The sequence below is a fragment of the Leptonotus elevatus genome, chromosome 8 (genome assembly GCF_054856555.1).
Source record: "Leptonotus elevatus isolate MCC_2025b chromosome 8, RoL_Lele_1.0, whole genome shotgun sequence".
Classification (NCBI taxonomy): Eukaryota; Metazoa; Chordata; class Actinopteri; order Syngnathiformes; family Syngnathidae; genus Leptonotus; species Leptonotus elevatus.
The window spans coordinates 15,987,370-16,004,600 of record NC_141246.1 but is presented as its reverse complement, the minus strand read 5'-3'; the positions used below and the strand labels follow the sequence as shown (position 1 = coordinate 16,004,600).

Genomic DNA, 17,231 nt, shown 5'->3' with positions numbered 1-17,231 from the left:
TTAATGTCAAACTAAATAGTGCCACCATCTAATGGTTGGCAAAGGAATTACACCCAAAATAAATAGGAGGTGGAACAAATAAGTGTAATAAACTGTGCAAGTAAATTTCAGCAAACTAGCAGGACTGTAACCCTGAAACTGCAAAGTTGGGGGGTTACTGTCCCGTCGTTTTTCTATAATGCAAGGGGGGGAGATGGATGAGATATGGAGGAAAAAATGTCCCCAATACATGGACACCAAGCCAGTCATCAAGGACATCAAATGTTACATAATACAAAAACTTAGCAATTGAGCTGTAACAACAAAAAACTTGACATATTTTATGACAATGATTTATTTCAAACGATGACGCACCATCAACCAGTAAATGTGCTTCCTTTCTTGCCAGTGCCATTCAGGGACTTGACATTGCTCTCTTGTTGCTATCTTCTGCCACAGAGGAGATCGAGGTGGACGTGGAGAGCACCGAGTTCTCCCACGGAGAGCTGGACAGTCTGAGCACGGCCAGCACCAGCGACCTGGACGACCACAGCAGCCTGCAGAGCATGGCCAGCGACGAGGGATACTCCTCCTGCAGTGTCAAACTTGCCTTCTCCTCCTAGAAAATATACGCCGCCACCTCAAACACCTCCTCTTCCTCCTGCTGCTGCTGCTCCCTGCCCTCCCATCTGGTGTATCCCGTGCGCCCCATCCAGCCGAGCCCACCGGCATCTGTTCACCTGCTTGTGTTCCCTGCAACAAAAGACTCCTGTTAGAGCGGAAGCTGATGTCTTGAACAGGGGCTTTCAAACTTTTCGGGTCTGGGTACCAATTAGGAATCATTTCAGCTAGGGAGGTTTGATACCACTCAACTCCTGAGAAACCACCGATATCCAGTACCGATAACACTAGTACTAAAATTTCCCCCTCAAGAAAACAATGATGGATAATTTTAAAGAAATACCTATAATATCCCAATATAGCATTTTTTTCTTAAAATTGCATGAAATTAACGGCAATTTTCTATTTTTGTAATTTCTAGTTCCTTATTGTAAAATGGCCGTCACGAGTACTGATACCTTGAAATAAGGCCTGGTGGTATCGCCCATCATGAATTTCGACCTAAATAGTGATTTGGCCTCTGAGCACAAAAACAGCAAATCGGTGACTTTTTCATCAAATTACTGAGTTTCCAACAAAAAATTCAGCCAATGGCAAATTTACATGAAACTCTGTGAATTTCAAGCCACACATACACGACCCACAATGCACTTGAACTCTTTGCTATTAAGTCGCTCTGAGCTCAGCTGACGGGTGCTTCGGCGTCGGGCCCGGCCAAAGGAAAGCACACGGCGCGCGGTGACATCACCCGACGCCGCCAAAGACGCCAAAATCTGTCTGGTCTCGGACACTCGACTCGGTGCTATTGTGCAAGTCCTCCATCAGCGTCCGCTTCCAAGTCACCAAGTCGCAAGACCACCACACAAAAAGTCATTCCTGTCCAACGCGGCCACGACGAGCTACCCTGCACTTAAATACTTTCCAGCTGACGTGGCACAAAATAAAAAACAGCAACAAGATACGTTGGGAATTGACGTCCACCTTCTCTCCAGCAGTAACAAGCAATAACTCGTCATCGTTTCTCCCTTTGTGACCGTCCAAAAAGAAGCAAAGTCATGTTTTATTTTTTTTCCTTTGTACATACAAATAGCTTAATAAATTAATGTTAAAGATGGAGAAAAAAAAAGTAGAGCTCATGGATAGAACTTTTGCCTCTGTTGCTGACTTGTGTTTATTGTGCATTTGAAAGTCCATATTTGGAAGTGTGGTGGGCGTGGCCTGGACATCCTACAAGTTGATTATTGTGTTGCTGTCTGCTGCTGCGCAAGGTTACGGGATGGACGCTGCAGAGTTTAATTTATTACACGTGATATTCTCTTGGAGTGTGCGTGTGTGTGCGCGATTTCGTGTGTGCGTATGGCATTCCACCGATGGTCAGGTGATCCCACGTGTTGGGGAAAAGAAACGGGTTGTCAAAATTAGCCATCCCAACTCCACTGGCATTAAGAATTGCACTTCACCCGCTGTTTTTTTTCTTTCTTTCTTCTTTTCTGCCCTTTTGAGTTGTAACAAAAGAGTTGTCTTTTGAATATTTATTTCAACATCCCTCTCAGAGCAGACTTAACGAGAGGGGAAAAGTAACTTATTTTCGTCCTGTCTTACTTTGATTGCTCATTCCTTATTTTAAAACGTGTATTTTATGTATTGGGGGGGGGTTAACATAATGTAGCCATTTTCTTTTGCTTTTGATGTTTATTCGATGGACACTTGAAATGTAAATGACCCCAAAGCTGCTCCTAGTTGCTGAGCCTGTTTGGAGTCACCTGTCTTGTTTGGAGGTTGACCCACACCCCCTCCCATCCCCACACTACTATGGGGTAGATGCCACGGACTTTTGACTTCCGGGTTTTAAACATCAGCGCCGTTTCCGCACTGCTCTAGCCACGTTCCAACACTCGCGCCCCCCAACCGCGCGCTCCCGTTCATCGGCGGGAGGGCGTCTCGGCTATCTGAAATGCTTCGGACACTGAGACGCTACACACTCGCAGCCTCGCACCCGTTGACGGGAACGCGCAACCGAGGGGCACAAAGGCGGAAGCGCAAATACTGGGACGCGGCCCACACGTCGCAAACCGGAAACAGAAACAAAGTTGATGGGTGAAAACCCGGAAGTGGGAAGTCCCGCCTCCTCCGTGGCATATAGTTCATACTCACATCCACACGTTATACAACTGGATGGAGGAAAGCCGAGGGGGGCGGGGTCATCGCCACGGGCATATGCTGAGCCAGCTACTAGCTACCCAAACTGGGGTCTTTCAAAACGCCACTTTCCTCCTACATGAGGACTGTATACTCTTGACTAGATTTGTCTTTTTAGTTGATAACACGTGTCTTACACTTGACAGCACCTCCATACGAGGATTCAACAGAAGAAGAAAAAACAAGAGTAGAGTTTGAGGGTGTTTGCACTAATCAGAAAGTGACCAGTGGTGCTTGATCCTACAAACAGAAAATGCCAAAACCACGTCGGAACACCTCAGTGTCCTCTCGCTCGCTCTTTGTCAATCTTTTTGCCTGAGGGGCAGTTTACATAGACACTGCCCCTCTGTGACTTTTTAGCCATCTTGGGTTCCATTTCCTCCTCATGTTGCTTTGACAAACCTGTGCTGTGTCAGATGACTGACTGAACGCTACAAGGTGTGTCCGAAACGTTTCAGGACTGTGTCACAATGTGGGTCAGAGGATTCACCAGCACGTCTACAAAAAGATGCTCTGGTGTTGTTTTTTGTTTTGTTGTTTTTTCTTCATTCAATGTGTGAGTAGCTTGGTTTTGCCACAAGTCCTGGAACTTTTCTGACAAACCTTGTACATTTTATATCTTCGGAGGTTTTGGTTCCAAACAAGCAACTTTTGTGTGTGTGGTTAACTTTGCAGGCGGGTTCTGCTCTGCTTTTAATAGTCCAGGTAGCCCCTCCAAAAGTGGATGTTGCAGTGTTTTTGTTTTGTTTTGGGAAACCACACTCCATTCGGTGTCGGTGAGGAAAACGGGTCCCTGAGGTGAAGTCAAGGCGACGAAACGTGTCCCTTGTGGGGAGTCGTCTTGTTGTTCTGAACCTGTGACCATCCTTTGTAAAACATGCACTCTAATGAACGTGTTTTGTTGCAAAGTTGGAAATGCAATACTTACAATAAAAACGAGATTTTCAAACCTGAACCATTGACTCAATCTTTACATGACATGGACATCTCAATGTTTAGACTTCTCACTTTAATTGATGTCAACCCAAAAGTTTTATATACAATAATGTTTTGTATGCGCCTCCACTAATCTAAACACAGCAATCTGATTCATATTGTGTTTGTGGAATATGAATTAAGTTGCAAAGTCTCAGGGGGCAGCCATTTTGTCGATTGACTGAAAAGGACGTCACAGTTGGTTAGGGCTCCTTATTATTTTATTTGGTTAACGAAATTGTTTTTTGAATTTTAGTTTTTTTCATTAGTTTTAGTTAACAAAAATAACCTTGGCTGTGACTGGTTGTTACCTGAGCCCTGATCAACTATAATGTTATTTTCAGTCGACGGCAAGTGGCAAAATGGCTGCCCCCTGGGATGGATAAAAACGGCTGGATTTTGCTGCAGAATTCATATTCCACAAACACGATATCAATCAGAATACTACTAGTGATGGCTCATACAACATATTATTGTAAATAATTTGGGGTTGACTCCCCCCCCCCCCTCCCCACAGTGAAAATGTGCTAGAAGTCTTAATCACCAATTTGTGACTTTCCTCACTGAAGATGCTTTGGCCTTTACCACACTCAGCCGTTTCACTAATCATTTTTTGCATTCAAGGGCCAAGTGTTTTTTTTTTTTTTTGTCTAAAAAACCCCCAGCAACTTGCCCTTCCACAAAGTGAGAATTCTGCCAACCTTTTTTTTTTTGTCTTCACTTGCCTTAATTCTCCTCTGCAGGAACATCCAGAACAGCGTGTCTTGTTTGTGTGTGTTTTTTTTCTTCTTTTTCTCAAGTGTTCACCGTTTGTAAAAAGGCACCATGACACGCTGCATGGATCCTTTCAAAGACGGTGTCAAAGTCAGCACGTTCCTGCTAGATCTCAAACTCAGGAAAGTCAACTTTGAGTGCATCTGAATATGGTCAAACTAATGACATTCACTCAAGGTAATAATATATTTTTTAAATGTTTATAGAGATGAGAGTTGCTTCAAATGTTTTACCTGTAGCTAAATATGATGCATTAATAGAACAAACAGGCTACCTTATTTACCACAGTAGTTTTTTATTTATTTCTCTATATTCATGGTCTGGAGGTGTTCACGTAAATATTTGTAGAGGAATTAGTGAATGACGACGCGAGTTCCGACGTCCATACGCATCCGGGCTTCGTTTCTGCCAACCGATAGGAATTCAGTCGTAAAATGAGGAGCCCCTCCAGGTTTTCATTAAAAAAAAAATTGTTTTCCCATTTGAGTGTATGAGAAATGTATAGTAGTGTTTTTCGTTGCGGATGCAAGCATATAAAGGGTAACATGACGTCACCCAGTGGACCAAATGACCTATTGTGCCTGATGAACAAGAACCTAATTTTCCGGGATTTTAGCGGGTTTTCAGTTTAGTAAAACATGTCCTTCATAGACAGAAAAAGCTTTTAATTCTTTATCCGTGAAGCACAATTGCATGGTATGGAGAGAGAGAGAGAGAGAGAGAGAGAGAGAGAGAGAGAAATGGTTAGTGTTTTATTGCACCACTAGGTGGCACTGGGGAGCTTTAAAAGTGGTGGTCCAAATTTGTGTGCAAACTCCCTACAAAACATGTACGGTGACTGAATGCTTTCACATCTTAGAAGAAGGTTCTAAATGCAATGCTAACTGGAAGTGGAAATATTTTCCCACTGACCTTGTTACAGTGGAACGAATGATGGTGAAGAGGAAAGTAAGATGAAATCCACAAATAAATGGAAGCACCTGGAAAGGGTCCCTGTTGCTTAGTTTAATTTGAACAATGCAATTAAATGCCAATCCCATGCATAAATTAATGTCACCAAGAAGATGCTAACGTAAATGGCAAGTAGCCTCAAGCACACTGACGTACGTTACACTACCAACAATGTTGTTTCCTTTTTCCAATAATACCCAAAAGGTCACTAGATGGCGGTGTCGCTCTGCAAACAACTTGCTGCTCAGTCTCCATGACCTGACTGTCAGACTTCAAAAGGTGAGTACATTTACTTAATTCCATGCTTAACTTCTCTTTATCTGTACTTTCATGACATAGAAACACTAAAACATGCGAACATCTGTACAGTAATAAAAAATAAAAAAAAACAGTACTGCAATTCACTGTGCATTGTTAACTGTAGTAGTTTTAAAATTGAAACAGCCGGACAGAAGGATGGATATAAATATGGATAATTTATTTAATATAATTTGATTAATAACAGTAGCGGCAAACAAACGTACCCCACTGAATTAAGACATGCAAGCTGTCTTTACTGTTAATGCCACTAGAGGGAGCCTCATTGTGTTGATGATCTGTGATCTGGCCGGGATGTGGTAACCATTATTATGCATTCACGTAATAACAAATATATATTTCTGAGATATGTTTAATGAATTTATCAAATCGTCAGACCTATTGCATGTCTGTACCGTTGTTATGACTTATGAGTTATTATTATGACTCGATAACTTTTTGAAAATAGGACATCTAGCATGGCTGTGGCAGCATGGGAGACATTTACACAAATAAAATCAAGGCAGCATAAAACTTAAAGGAAAAAAAAACACAAGTCTTTACAATTATTAATCAAGCTATTGATAAAATGACCATATACATAATATTGTTTTGAATGATTAAAAATGCAAACAATTTGAAGTTAATTTGAAGTTCCATGATTTTTAATGATAGCATGATTATTACTATTGTTTTGTTTTTTTGTATTAACTCATTCACTGCCACTGACGGCTAAAGACATCGAAAATTATTATTTTTTATTATTTATTATTTTTATTAGTTTAACGTTTTCCCCCACTTTTGTTAACAAGAGTATGAAAAACCTATACTTTTTTTATTGTACATTTAGAACAGATATAAAATGTGTGATTAATTGTGAGTTAACTCGTGAAATCATGCGATTAATTATGATTACAAATTTTAATCGCCTGACGCCCCAAATTTGTAATAATGTTTTCTTTCTTTTTTTAAATTCATTCATTGCCATTAACGGCTATAAACGTCAAAAAATCATTCCAACTATTTCTATTAGTTTAATTTTTTTTCCACTTTTGTTGACAAGAGTATGAAAACCTAGATTTTTTTTATTGCACATTTAGAACAGATATAAAATTTGTGATTAATCGTGAGTTAACTAGTGAAGTCATGCGATTAGTTACAATAAAAAAAAATATCGCCTGCCTAATAATCTTTTTTTTTAATGAATTTATGGCGGTGAATGAGTTAATGATGTTCGAGTATTGGCTTTTTAGTACATTTATACAGCCATCATAAAACTGTGCATATAATTTACTCTGTCTTATATTTATCATGATTTTTTTTTTAAAGAAAGAAATCTGGGGGGAAAAAACAAATAAAGATGGTGTGACTGTTGGGTCAACAAAAAGTCACAATGTACCTCTACTTATTGCAGTGGCCTTGATAATGATGTATGATCATTATGACATTTTTTCAAAAATAAATCTAATTATCTTTTGTACAGCATTGTACGCCCTTTTATTTAGACTGCAATAATTTAAGTCATTTGTTTGTGTTCATTTAAATTTGAATGTAACAAAAAAGCACATTAGACAATTTGTTTTCCTGATTTATCGCCGCCTTGCATTTTTCATGTAAAACGCTCGAGAAAACAAGGCTTGAAAAATAGATTTTGCTGCCAAATGAAAACATTTCATCAATACTTTGAGTTTGCTGGAATGAAACAAAAGGCAGCCATGGTTGGCACGTTGGAACATCACAACCGGCGGGGCTTCGGGTTCTCCCCCTCCTTTCACTCCCATCATGACTCATCCTCTGGAGCTCATCTTCTAGTTGTTTTCCAACCCCCTACACTTGCCTCGCAGGAGCCCATGCCACCAATTACGGTGCTGAAAGTCCTCAGTGGCGGTCCTTGGGGGATTGCGAGGAGGTAAAATAAAGAAGGCCAGCGGGGTAGTGTGATAGAAAGAGGGTGGTGGGTGGAGTGACTCCAGTGAGAAGCGTGAGTCATTGTCCCCCGAGGCGAAAGGTCGTTTGACATTGGAGCAACTTCGGTGGTGGGTGCATGGTGGATTTTTCTCCGTTGGTCATTGCGAACGGTGCAGGGCTGGAGCGAAAACAACATGTAGCCACTCAGGCCTATAAATAGAAAACACTATCTCGCTGTTTTTTTTACAGCAAATACAGTGCAAGAGGAATGACTTTACCTTCATATACCTTAACTTAGTGTTACCATGTTTTGATAAAAAAAAAAAAAAAAAAAAAAAGAGGACACTCGGCCCAGCATCGAGATACCTGTGGATCTGTAAAAAAAAAAAAAACATTTAGAAATTATTTTATTTTTTTAATACCGGTATTTATTTTTTAATTTTGAGATAAAATATTATTTAAATGAATTACCGATTGAGTCAAAAATGAATAAATATAAATCAAATGTCAAGAGTCCAAATTTTTAAGTTAGAAAAAGAGAGAAAGGTTGCTGAAAACTTTTTTTTTTTTACCTAAAAATGTCTAAAAAGTGACCATAAAATGCTCAGTAAGGAAGAAGAAAAGTAGAAAATTTGCATAAAAATATCCATTAAATTGTCAAAAATGCCATAGAAATAATTAAAACGGCAGAAAAGAAAATGTTTAAAAAATAACCATAAAATGTCCAAAAACAAAAAAAATAAACCCCCCAAATCACCATAAAATGTCAACAAAATTGCCAAAAATGTCAGAAAATTTATAGCAAAAAAGGCAGAAAAAAATTGTCAGAAAGAAGAGAGGTCGAAAATTACCATAATATGTGCATAATATTGCCAAAAATGTCAGAAATTTGACAGAAAGGCTGAAAACAAAAAAATTATGAAAAATCACCAAAAAAATGTTCTAATGTTTTGCGGCTCCAGACAGATTTTTGCTTATTTATTTTGGCCTAAAATGGCTCTGAAGAAAGGAAAGGTTGCTGACCTCCAGTCCAGAATGATAATGATCGAAACAAATTTTTTTTCAAGGTAAATTGAATACTCTTAAATGACCAAATCAGTGCACTGACCTCAACCCAACAGAGCATGATTGTAAATCACCGAATACAAAACCAGATGTATAGAAGCAGCAACTGAAGGTATTTTCAGCGAAGGCTTCCTGTCTGTAGCAATCCACCGCCTACACTACCTTCCTGTGTGCCATGCATCGTGACAGCTGGCTAGTCATGCATAGTTCAGGAACAAGGTCTGAGTCTGCTTCACACACTCAACCCCCACCCCTGTTTTGCTGTCCTTCAGCGGGATTGTTGCTGAATGGGAAGTAGCACTTTGCTGATGAGTGACATGTCATTTCTCGCACACACACACTAACACACCACAGCACACATCCTCTGAGCTGACTCGGTCACCATGTCACATGCTGACCTTGTTTAACACTCAAGGTGAACGTTCCGGTGAGCTTTGCTCTTCCTCCACACGATGTCATCTGACCATTATTGGCCCCTTCCTCCTCGCCCCAATACTCGCCATCCATGACAACCTGCTTGTTCGCAGCCTCTGAAGAGGTGGTGACTACTCAGCTGTTAGAAGGACGGCCTCGGGCAGCCTTCATTCTCGCAGCTGAGTTTCTTCTCAAACGTGTCTTCTTTTGCACTCGTTACTCCCGCACTGTTCACACTCATCGGCTCTCTGACAGCTAAGCGTGAGTCATTTCTGCGTATAACCAATCCAATGGATCCGCACTTTATTTGTTGAAGCAATGTGTTTGAACTGAAAAACATGGCTTTACTAGCAGCTTGAACAGCAGAACCTCTAAATTGCGACTAATTTAGCGCAATGTTTTTTCCGAGCAAGTAATCCTTCAAATCCTCCTGATAGTGCGTTTCCATTATAGTTTTTCGCAACAATAAAAGCGATAAAGTACTATTTCGATTTGCCAGTGTTTCCATTGAAGAGCGTTTCGCTACTGGGGCGCAATTCTCGTAATGTCCCGTCTCGCGGGATCTCGCAGTTCCGTATGACGTGCTCATGATGTTTACGGAAGACAGACGCCCGCAGTTCTTAATATTACTTTAAAAACATCTCCCTCTCCTCATCGGGCGGGTTCGGGCATTTGGTGTTGGTGTTGTGCGCGCGCGCTTATAACTCGTGTTATGGTGCGGACGGATGGATTTCCACGACGACGTGCGCCGTATGTCGCTCTTTTGCGCGTTGCCCGGGGCAACGAGCATTGAACGGCGGCATTTTGGCTCCATAGCTAAATCGCTTTGTGCTTAAAAAGACTTATTATCCCCTGCGTAGGAAGCTCCGACACGAAAGCGAGTGGTCCCGTACTTCCTACTTCCTTTCCTCCGTGACCCGGCGGCAGTCACATGACTACAGGGAATGCGCAAAAAGTGTTTCCATGACAATTTTGCGAAATAATTCTATTTCGACACGTCTCAAAAACCACCTCACGAGAGCCTAAAAACTTTTTTTGCGATATTTGAGAGTTGTTTTTTTTCGAAAATCACACGTTCCCATTACCAGCTTGCTTATGCGCAACTTGCATTTTGCGTAAAAATGAGGATAATGGAAACGCACCTTTGTGACTGTAGATTGTCTACGTCTCCATTTGCACACAAAAGCAACATTTCAAAGCAAGTGACAATTTAACTACTACAAGCACTTGCACTTGACTGCCTGCAAGAATTGACAATACCTAAATAAACAGCAAACACTTCTCAGCAATTTTTATTTTATTGACAACTAATAATTCCTAGCACTACAGTCCTCACTAAAGTCACTAAACACATAAAGTTACCATATGGAGTTTTGTCAGCTAGAGTAAAAACAAAAATATTACGGTTTGTTACATGCTCTGTGCTGTCGACAGTGTTAGCTATGTCGCTTCTATAATACCGTGTCAAAAAATAATCATAGTAATAAAAAACATGTCGCAGGGCAGTATGCATTCAAAGTCACACCAGATTGTGTGACTACAAGATGCCCACGAATTTAATTGTTATATTTATAAAAAATGTACAATAATAATGTTGAGGGTTTTTTTTGCCATTAAAACATTAACTGTTAAATATATCATGTAAAAAAAGACAACCTTTATCTTTGAAATTCTTTAAAAATTTAAAAGTGAAGTCTAGGACAACTGTATTTTTTAAAAATTATTATTATTTGTTGAAGTAGAATCCTGAAGACTTTTTTTTTAACTAAAATAATTCAATAAGTCAAAATGTTTGCTGTGTTTATTTATTTTGCACAAAGTTCCAAAACATGGTGTCATTTTTATGTTCAGCATGGTCGTCAGTACCTGTTAAATGTAACTATTAAAGCAACTTGTAATCTAACTTACTTACTTTTTAAAGCAAGTAATCAGTAAAGTAACGTAGTTACTTTTTAAAACAAATAATCAATAAAGTAAATTAGTTGCTTTCTCAAGCAAGTAATCAGTAAGGTAACTATTTACTTTTTAGACCATGTAATCAGTAAAGTAACTTAGTAACTTTTTTACTTTTTATAGTAAGTAATCACATTTACAGCAAGTAACCTGTTAAATGTAACTATTAAAGCAACTTTTACTCTAACTTGCTTACTTTTTAAAGCAAATAATCAATAAAGTAACTTAGTTACTTTTTAAAGTAAGTCATCATTAAAGTAACTAAGTTGCTTTTTATAGCAAGTAATCAGCAAAGTAACTGAGTTACTTTTTAAAGCAAGTAATCAGTAAAGTAACTAAGTTTCTTTTTAAAGCAGCTAATCAGTAAAATAACTATGTTTCTTTTTTGTGGCAGCACTGCATACCATCATAAAACACTCCTAACACGCCACATTACTGCCTGGGGCTACTATAACATGATGATCATTTGAGTTTTTGTGTGACTTTTCCCTAATTTGACTTTTCAAGGTCCCGGATTGGCTGGAAACCAGTTTGGGGTGTGCCCCGCCTACTGCCCGAAGCCAGCTGGGATCGGCTCCAGCACCTCCGCGACTCTTGTGAGGAATAAGCGGTTAAGATGACGGATGGATGGATGGACTTGTCAAGGTTCTACAGAATTGTGTTGCATCCTGCTAGTCTCTCGTCTTTAGTTTAGTGTGTGTATCCTAAACGTGTAGATGTTCTCTTAATGATGCGTGTGACTTCCCGTTTTTCTCCATGAGAGTTTGCACTTTTTGTTTGGGAGACTGGTGGCAGTGTGGAAAAAAAAGTGACGGATGGGCACGGCAGTTGCAGCAGCTGCCCTAGTGATGTCTCAGATGATATTCATCCACACTCGTGTTGTTGACTCACACTTGCAAGCCTTGGCAGGTGATGTGTGCTGCCGCAAGTCGAGCACGATCTGTCAGTGGAGCCCTCATGACCGAACCTTGTGTTGGCATGCAGAAGGATGTCATTTCAAAACAAATCGTGGATAATTTATGACACTCAACTGATAACTAATAAAATACAAATGACGTTGATGGGATTTATAGACAATCAAGTTGTTTTAAAATTTGGAAGAGTAATCTGATTGGACTTGCGTTTACACCATGTCTGGGTGTGTAGGCAGGATGGTGATAGCTGCGTCACATATGTTAGGCGGGGTACACACATGCCGACAATCTGGCCTTTTTTCCTCACTTGCGATTAAAGTCAACTAAGGCCAAATTCTCGGATGTCGCTGAAATATTCTTCAGAACAAGGCAGAGCTTGCAGATGAGCTGATCATTTGGTTCAGGTGTTTTGGAGGAGGGAAACATGGAAAACAGGCTAGAAAGGTGATCTTGGGGACCGGACTTGGAGACTCCTTATACAGAGCAATTGCCCTGTGGCGTGTGATGTGTTCAGATTGAATTTGGTCTTTTTCCAAGTATTCCTTAGAGCCTTTTCTCAGTAAATTGGTGTTCCAAGAAATTGGAAAATAACTTTGAGGAAATTAAAAGTAGCTTAATGCTAATATAGAGATTTTTTTTCCAGGCCCATACTGTGCTCCCCTTTAAAGCAACACTAAGGAACTTTCAGTTTACGTTGATTATGGCGGCGCCATATGGGCAAAAGCGGTATTGTTATGTCTGAAGGAAGACCACATTTCCCATGAGGACAAGCTCATTGCGTCGTCTTTTTGTTCACACCACTGAGTGAAATCCGGGCCAATGTTGATCCTTGACTGTCCTTTTATCTGGGAATCTTCCCTTTTTCTTTTTTGTCTCCTCAGACAAAACTTTTCAGTTGTTTTGCAGCTTCTGCCAGGAAAGCAGTAATTATGCATCTGCATTCAAATTGACTTATGTCTTTGTAACGAATGGGGAAAGAGGGAAGTGACGTATGCCATAAAGCAGTCAGTGCATTTGTAGTTTTTTGTATGGCAGTGTTCCTACCATCCTCCTCAAAGTTGCTTTGTGCCAGTAAAATTGATACAGACACCCTCAGGTACCATTCAACTAGTTTTAAGTCGACATTTCATCAGAACAGATATGAAAATATTTTATTAAGGTTGAAAAGTTCCTTAGTGCTACTTTAACTCATTCACTGCCATTGACGGCTATTGAGGTCAAAAATTAATTTGAACTATTTCTATCAGTTTAACATGTTTTCCACTTTTGTTAACAAGAGTATGAAATCCTAGAAGAAGAAAAAATATTGTGCATCTAGAACAGATTTATGATTAATCGGGAGTTAACTATTGAAGTCATGCGATTAATTACAATTAAAAATTGTAATCGCCTGATGCGATTTACATTACATTTTGTAATCGTAATTAATTGCATGACTTCACGAGTTAACTCAGGATTAATCATACATTTTATATCTGTTCTAAATGTACAATAAAGATTTTTTTTCCTAGGTTTTCATACTCTTGTTAACAAAAGGGTGAGAAAATGTTAAACTAATAGAAATAGTTCAAATGAATATTTGACATCGATAACAGGCAGTGGCAGTGAATGAGTTAAAGAAGCACACATTGAGCCTTGTTTTTTCATCTCCCTCCTACCTCGTGTTCCCTTTCTTCCATCTAAGAAACTCGGGGCGCTAAGTAGCGAACCGCCAGGCTCCCCATCCTGTCTCCCTGTGTTGGTCATTTCGATTTTCCGTGTTTAATTCTTTAACTTTTAACCGTCTTTTAATGAAAGCAGAGTTGCTTGACTTTTCCAAATTTGTGCCACAGCCACCGCACACCTGGTGAAGTCGAGGCTGATTCACCGTGCAGAGGAGCAGCTGGTCTGTTTTTATAAACGCATCGGTGTGTCTGTGATAGAACGCTGGCATGACCGCAACGGCAAATGTGTCAGTGATGAGACGTGGGCGTATCATGGAGCAGATCGACCGCAAGCATGTGACTTTCGGCTCTCTTTGTGAACATTATTCTGTCAAAGATGTCTTCAGTGGGACCACGTAGCTCAGATGTATTTTGAAAGGAGTACAAATGTAGAAATGTATCGGTGGCGAGAAAGGAGGGGCGAGGAGTGGCTGATGAGTCACCCCTGTTGCTGGTGTGTATGTCACAAGACGCAGCATCAGCTTCAGTGTTTCTCAAGTTCTTCCAGCTTCATGTGTGTGTGTGTGTGAGTTTGTAGTCCATTGTTCTCAATAAATGCCTTGAATATCATCAAGTGTCTGAATCACACACAGCCAGAACAATGTTGGAGATTTTCCAGCTTCCGACAAATTAACTCATTCACTGCCATTGACGGCTATAGACGTCAAAAATTCATTTGAACTATTTCTTTTAGTTTAATTCCCCCCCCCCCCCACTTTTGTTAACAAGAGTATGAAAACCTAGATATTTTTTTTTAGAAATACAGATGACGCGATTTAAAGATTAGTAAAAATTCGGGTTGTCAGGCGATTACATTTTTTTAACCGTAATTAATCACATGACTTCACTCGTTAACTCACAATTAATCACACATTTTATATCTATTCTAAATGTACAATCAAAAATATAGGTGTTCATACTCTTGTTAACAAAAGTAGAACAAATGTTAAACTAATAGAAAAAGTTCAAACTATATTTTTACGTCTATAGCCGTCAATGGCAGTGAATGAGTTAAAATTCTATCTCATGTTGTCTAACCTTTTTTTTTTTTAATTGGCAAGTTGGAGTGTAGGCAGAACAAAGCACGTGTGAGTTTGTATCAGATGCCGAAAAAAACTGATACTCAGAATGATGTAACAGACTGGGTTGATGTTTGCAGTAGTTATGGGTTATTGAATGTTCAGTCAGTTTATGATGTTGGTACAGTTTTCATGTCTGGTGAAACTGGCTGGTAATTGATGGCAACACGAGGGGGTGGGCAGAGGCAGGCGGATATGACAAGACTCGGGTGTAATTAATAACCGGACGCATGAGCAAGCACTGAGAAATACAACAGGAAAAATATCAATCAAAATCCATCCATCCATTTGCTCAATACTTTATCCTGGTCTGACTTTGGGCATGAGTTCATTTCCCAAGACACGTCCTTTACTGTCAAAAGAGCCATTATAGGCCGAATAAAAAAAATAAAAAAAAAATTCTGGACCCACAAAACATTTGAATATTGTGATGAATGAAACAGTGTGGACCCAAGAGCTAATTAGAACTGCACAGAAAAATACGCAGCATCCAATAGTTTGAGATTCATTTTCTTGTACCTTTCGTCTTCCATTTTTTATTTATTTCATATACAATTTGTCAAACATTTTTAGCCTGCTGTTTTTCTGTAAAATTTCTAACATTGTTGACAATTCTATGGACATATTATGGTAAGGTACTGCCTCTCTTCTTCCTTTTTTGGACATTTTATGGCTATTTTTTGACAAATTGTTTTGTTTGTTTGTTTTCTATAAATCTTCTGACATTTTTAGCAATTTTGTGTACATTTTATGTTAATTTTATGGATTCCTTCTTGTTTTGGGACATTTTATGGTTACTTCTTGAAAGTTTTCTTTCCTGCCTTTTCTTAGATTAATATTCTGACTTTGTTTTGCGTAATTTTGTAGACATTTTATAGTCATTTTTGGGATTTCTTCTTTTGTTTTTGGACATTTGATAATTACTTTTGAGACACTTTTTTCCTACCTTTTCTTAAAACATTTAATGAACATTTTCATGATTTCTTCTTCTTTTTTTTGATAGTTGATTTTTATTTTTTTTTTTAATTCTCTTTTTTGCCTTTGTTTATATACATTTTCTGACTGTTTGGCCAATTTTATGGACATTTAATGTTAATTTTCAACTTTCCTCTTTCTTTTTGGATATATATATATATATATTTTTTTTTTAACTGTTGTTGTAAGGTGACCTTGAGTGTCCAGAAAGGCGCCTATAAATAAATCGTATTATTATTATTATTATTATTATTATTATTATTATGGTCACTTTTTGAACATTTCTAGGTCATAATTAAAACTTTTTTCATCTACCTATCGTATTTTTTTCTTCTTCCTGAACATAAAAATGTATCTAAATCATTAATTCATTTAAAGAACATAAATATGTTTTTAAAAAATCAGGAGAGGGACTAAAGGGCCTCATGTGGCTCCAGAGCCACAGGTTACAGACCCCTTGGTATAGTAGGAAAGGTACAGTAGCTAAACTTGTGGACGGATAACAGCCGACGTTTTCCTCTGCGCATTTAACCCTCCAGGATAGCGTTGCATCACTTGAATGCGAAAATGATTCTAACTACACCAACACCAGCAGGAGCTCACCTCCTCCTCACTTGAGTGGAGGATGTGAGTGAAATTCAAATGCGCACAGTGTGCGCGTGCACCATGGTGCATTCCTAATGCCTCAGAGGTTGCATATGCGTCGCTGTTTTTGAACTGTCAGATCGAGATTGTCTTCTGTGTCTGTGCCTCAGACATTCCTTTGTTGTTTCGTGCTTCTTTGTCTCTGCCGCAGCACGCCTTAACAATAGCATAACTCAAGTCAGCACCGGACCAATTAGACGTGAGACTGTGGCAGTGTAAGATCTGGTCCGCCTGGTGTGCGACGTCATTCACACCCAATCATACAGCCGCTAATGAGACCTCGCCGGTGTGACACAGTGACACGCTGATTAGAGCGCGTCAGGTTGTTTCTGTACTTGACTCTGATCCGCGCGCTGGTCTGCTGTGTCCCTCTCGCATGTTTATGGGGTCCACAGGAAATGACGCGGGTTGAATCATGCTGCATGCATCTTAAAAGTGCCTTTTCTAAGTGGCCCTTGTTACGTCTTCAACAATGACTGGGCGGAAGGTACAATGGGATCTGATCATCTGTGGTATCGGATATCTGCCAGTCTGACTCATATGCCAAGTGGATTTAATGTTTAAAAAGCAAGTTTGAGTATCCAAAATTAACATAGTTGGCATTTTCTTTCAGTTATTGTGAGTAGTCAAAATAACAGATAGCAATATCTGTAATTCAGTTTTAATTTTTCTAGTCAAAAACTGAAATAAAAAAAAATGTCAAACATCATTTCGCCTGTGGGACAAATGGCGTCGCTTTTGTCATTTATGAGTTGGCTATATTCTCATTACAGATATCT

General features: G+C 39.3%; 1 protein-coding gene across 2 annotated transcripts in view; it reads left to right on the top strand.

Annotated features, from left to right (window-relative positions):
* mxi1 (max interactor 1, dimerization protein) overlaps positions 1-3,754 on the top strand; it is a 32,215-nt gene extending 28,461 nt beyond the window's left edge. For both annotated transcript variants that reach the window (XM_086083341.1, XM_086083342.1), the window contains exon 6: positions 439-3,754. In XM_086083341.1, the coding sequence (XP_085939467.1) occupies positions 439-602 (164 nt within the window). In that variant the 3' untranslated portion in view covers positions 603-3,754. The remainder of the gene's footprint in view (positions 1-438) is intronic.
* Positions 3,755-17,231: the final 13,477 nt, after the last annotated feature.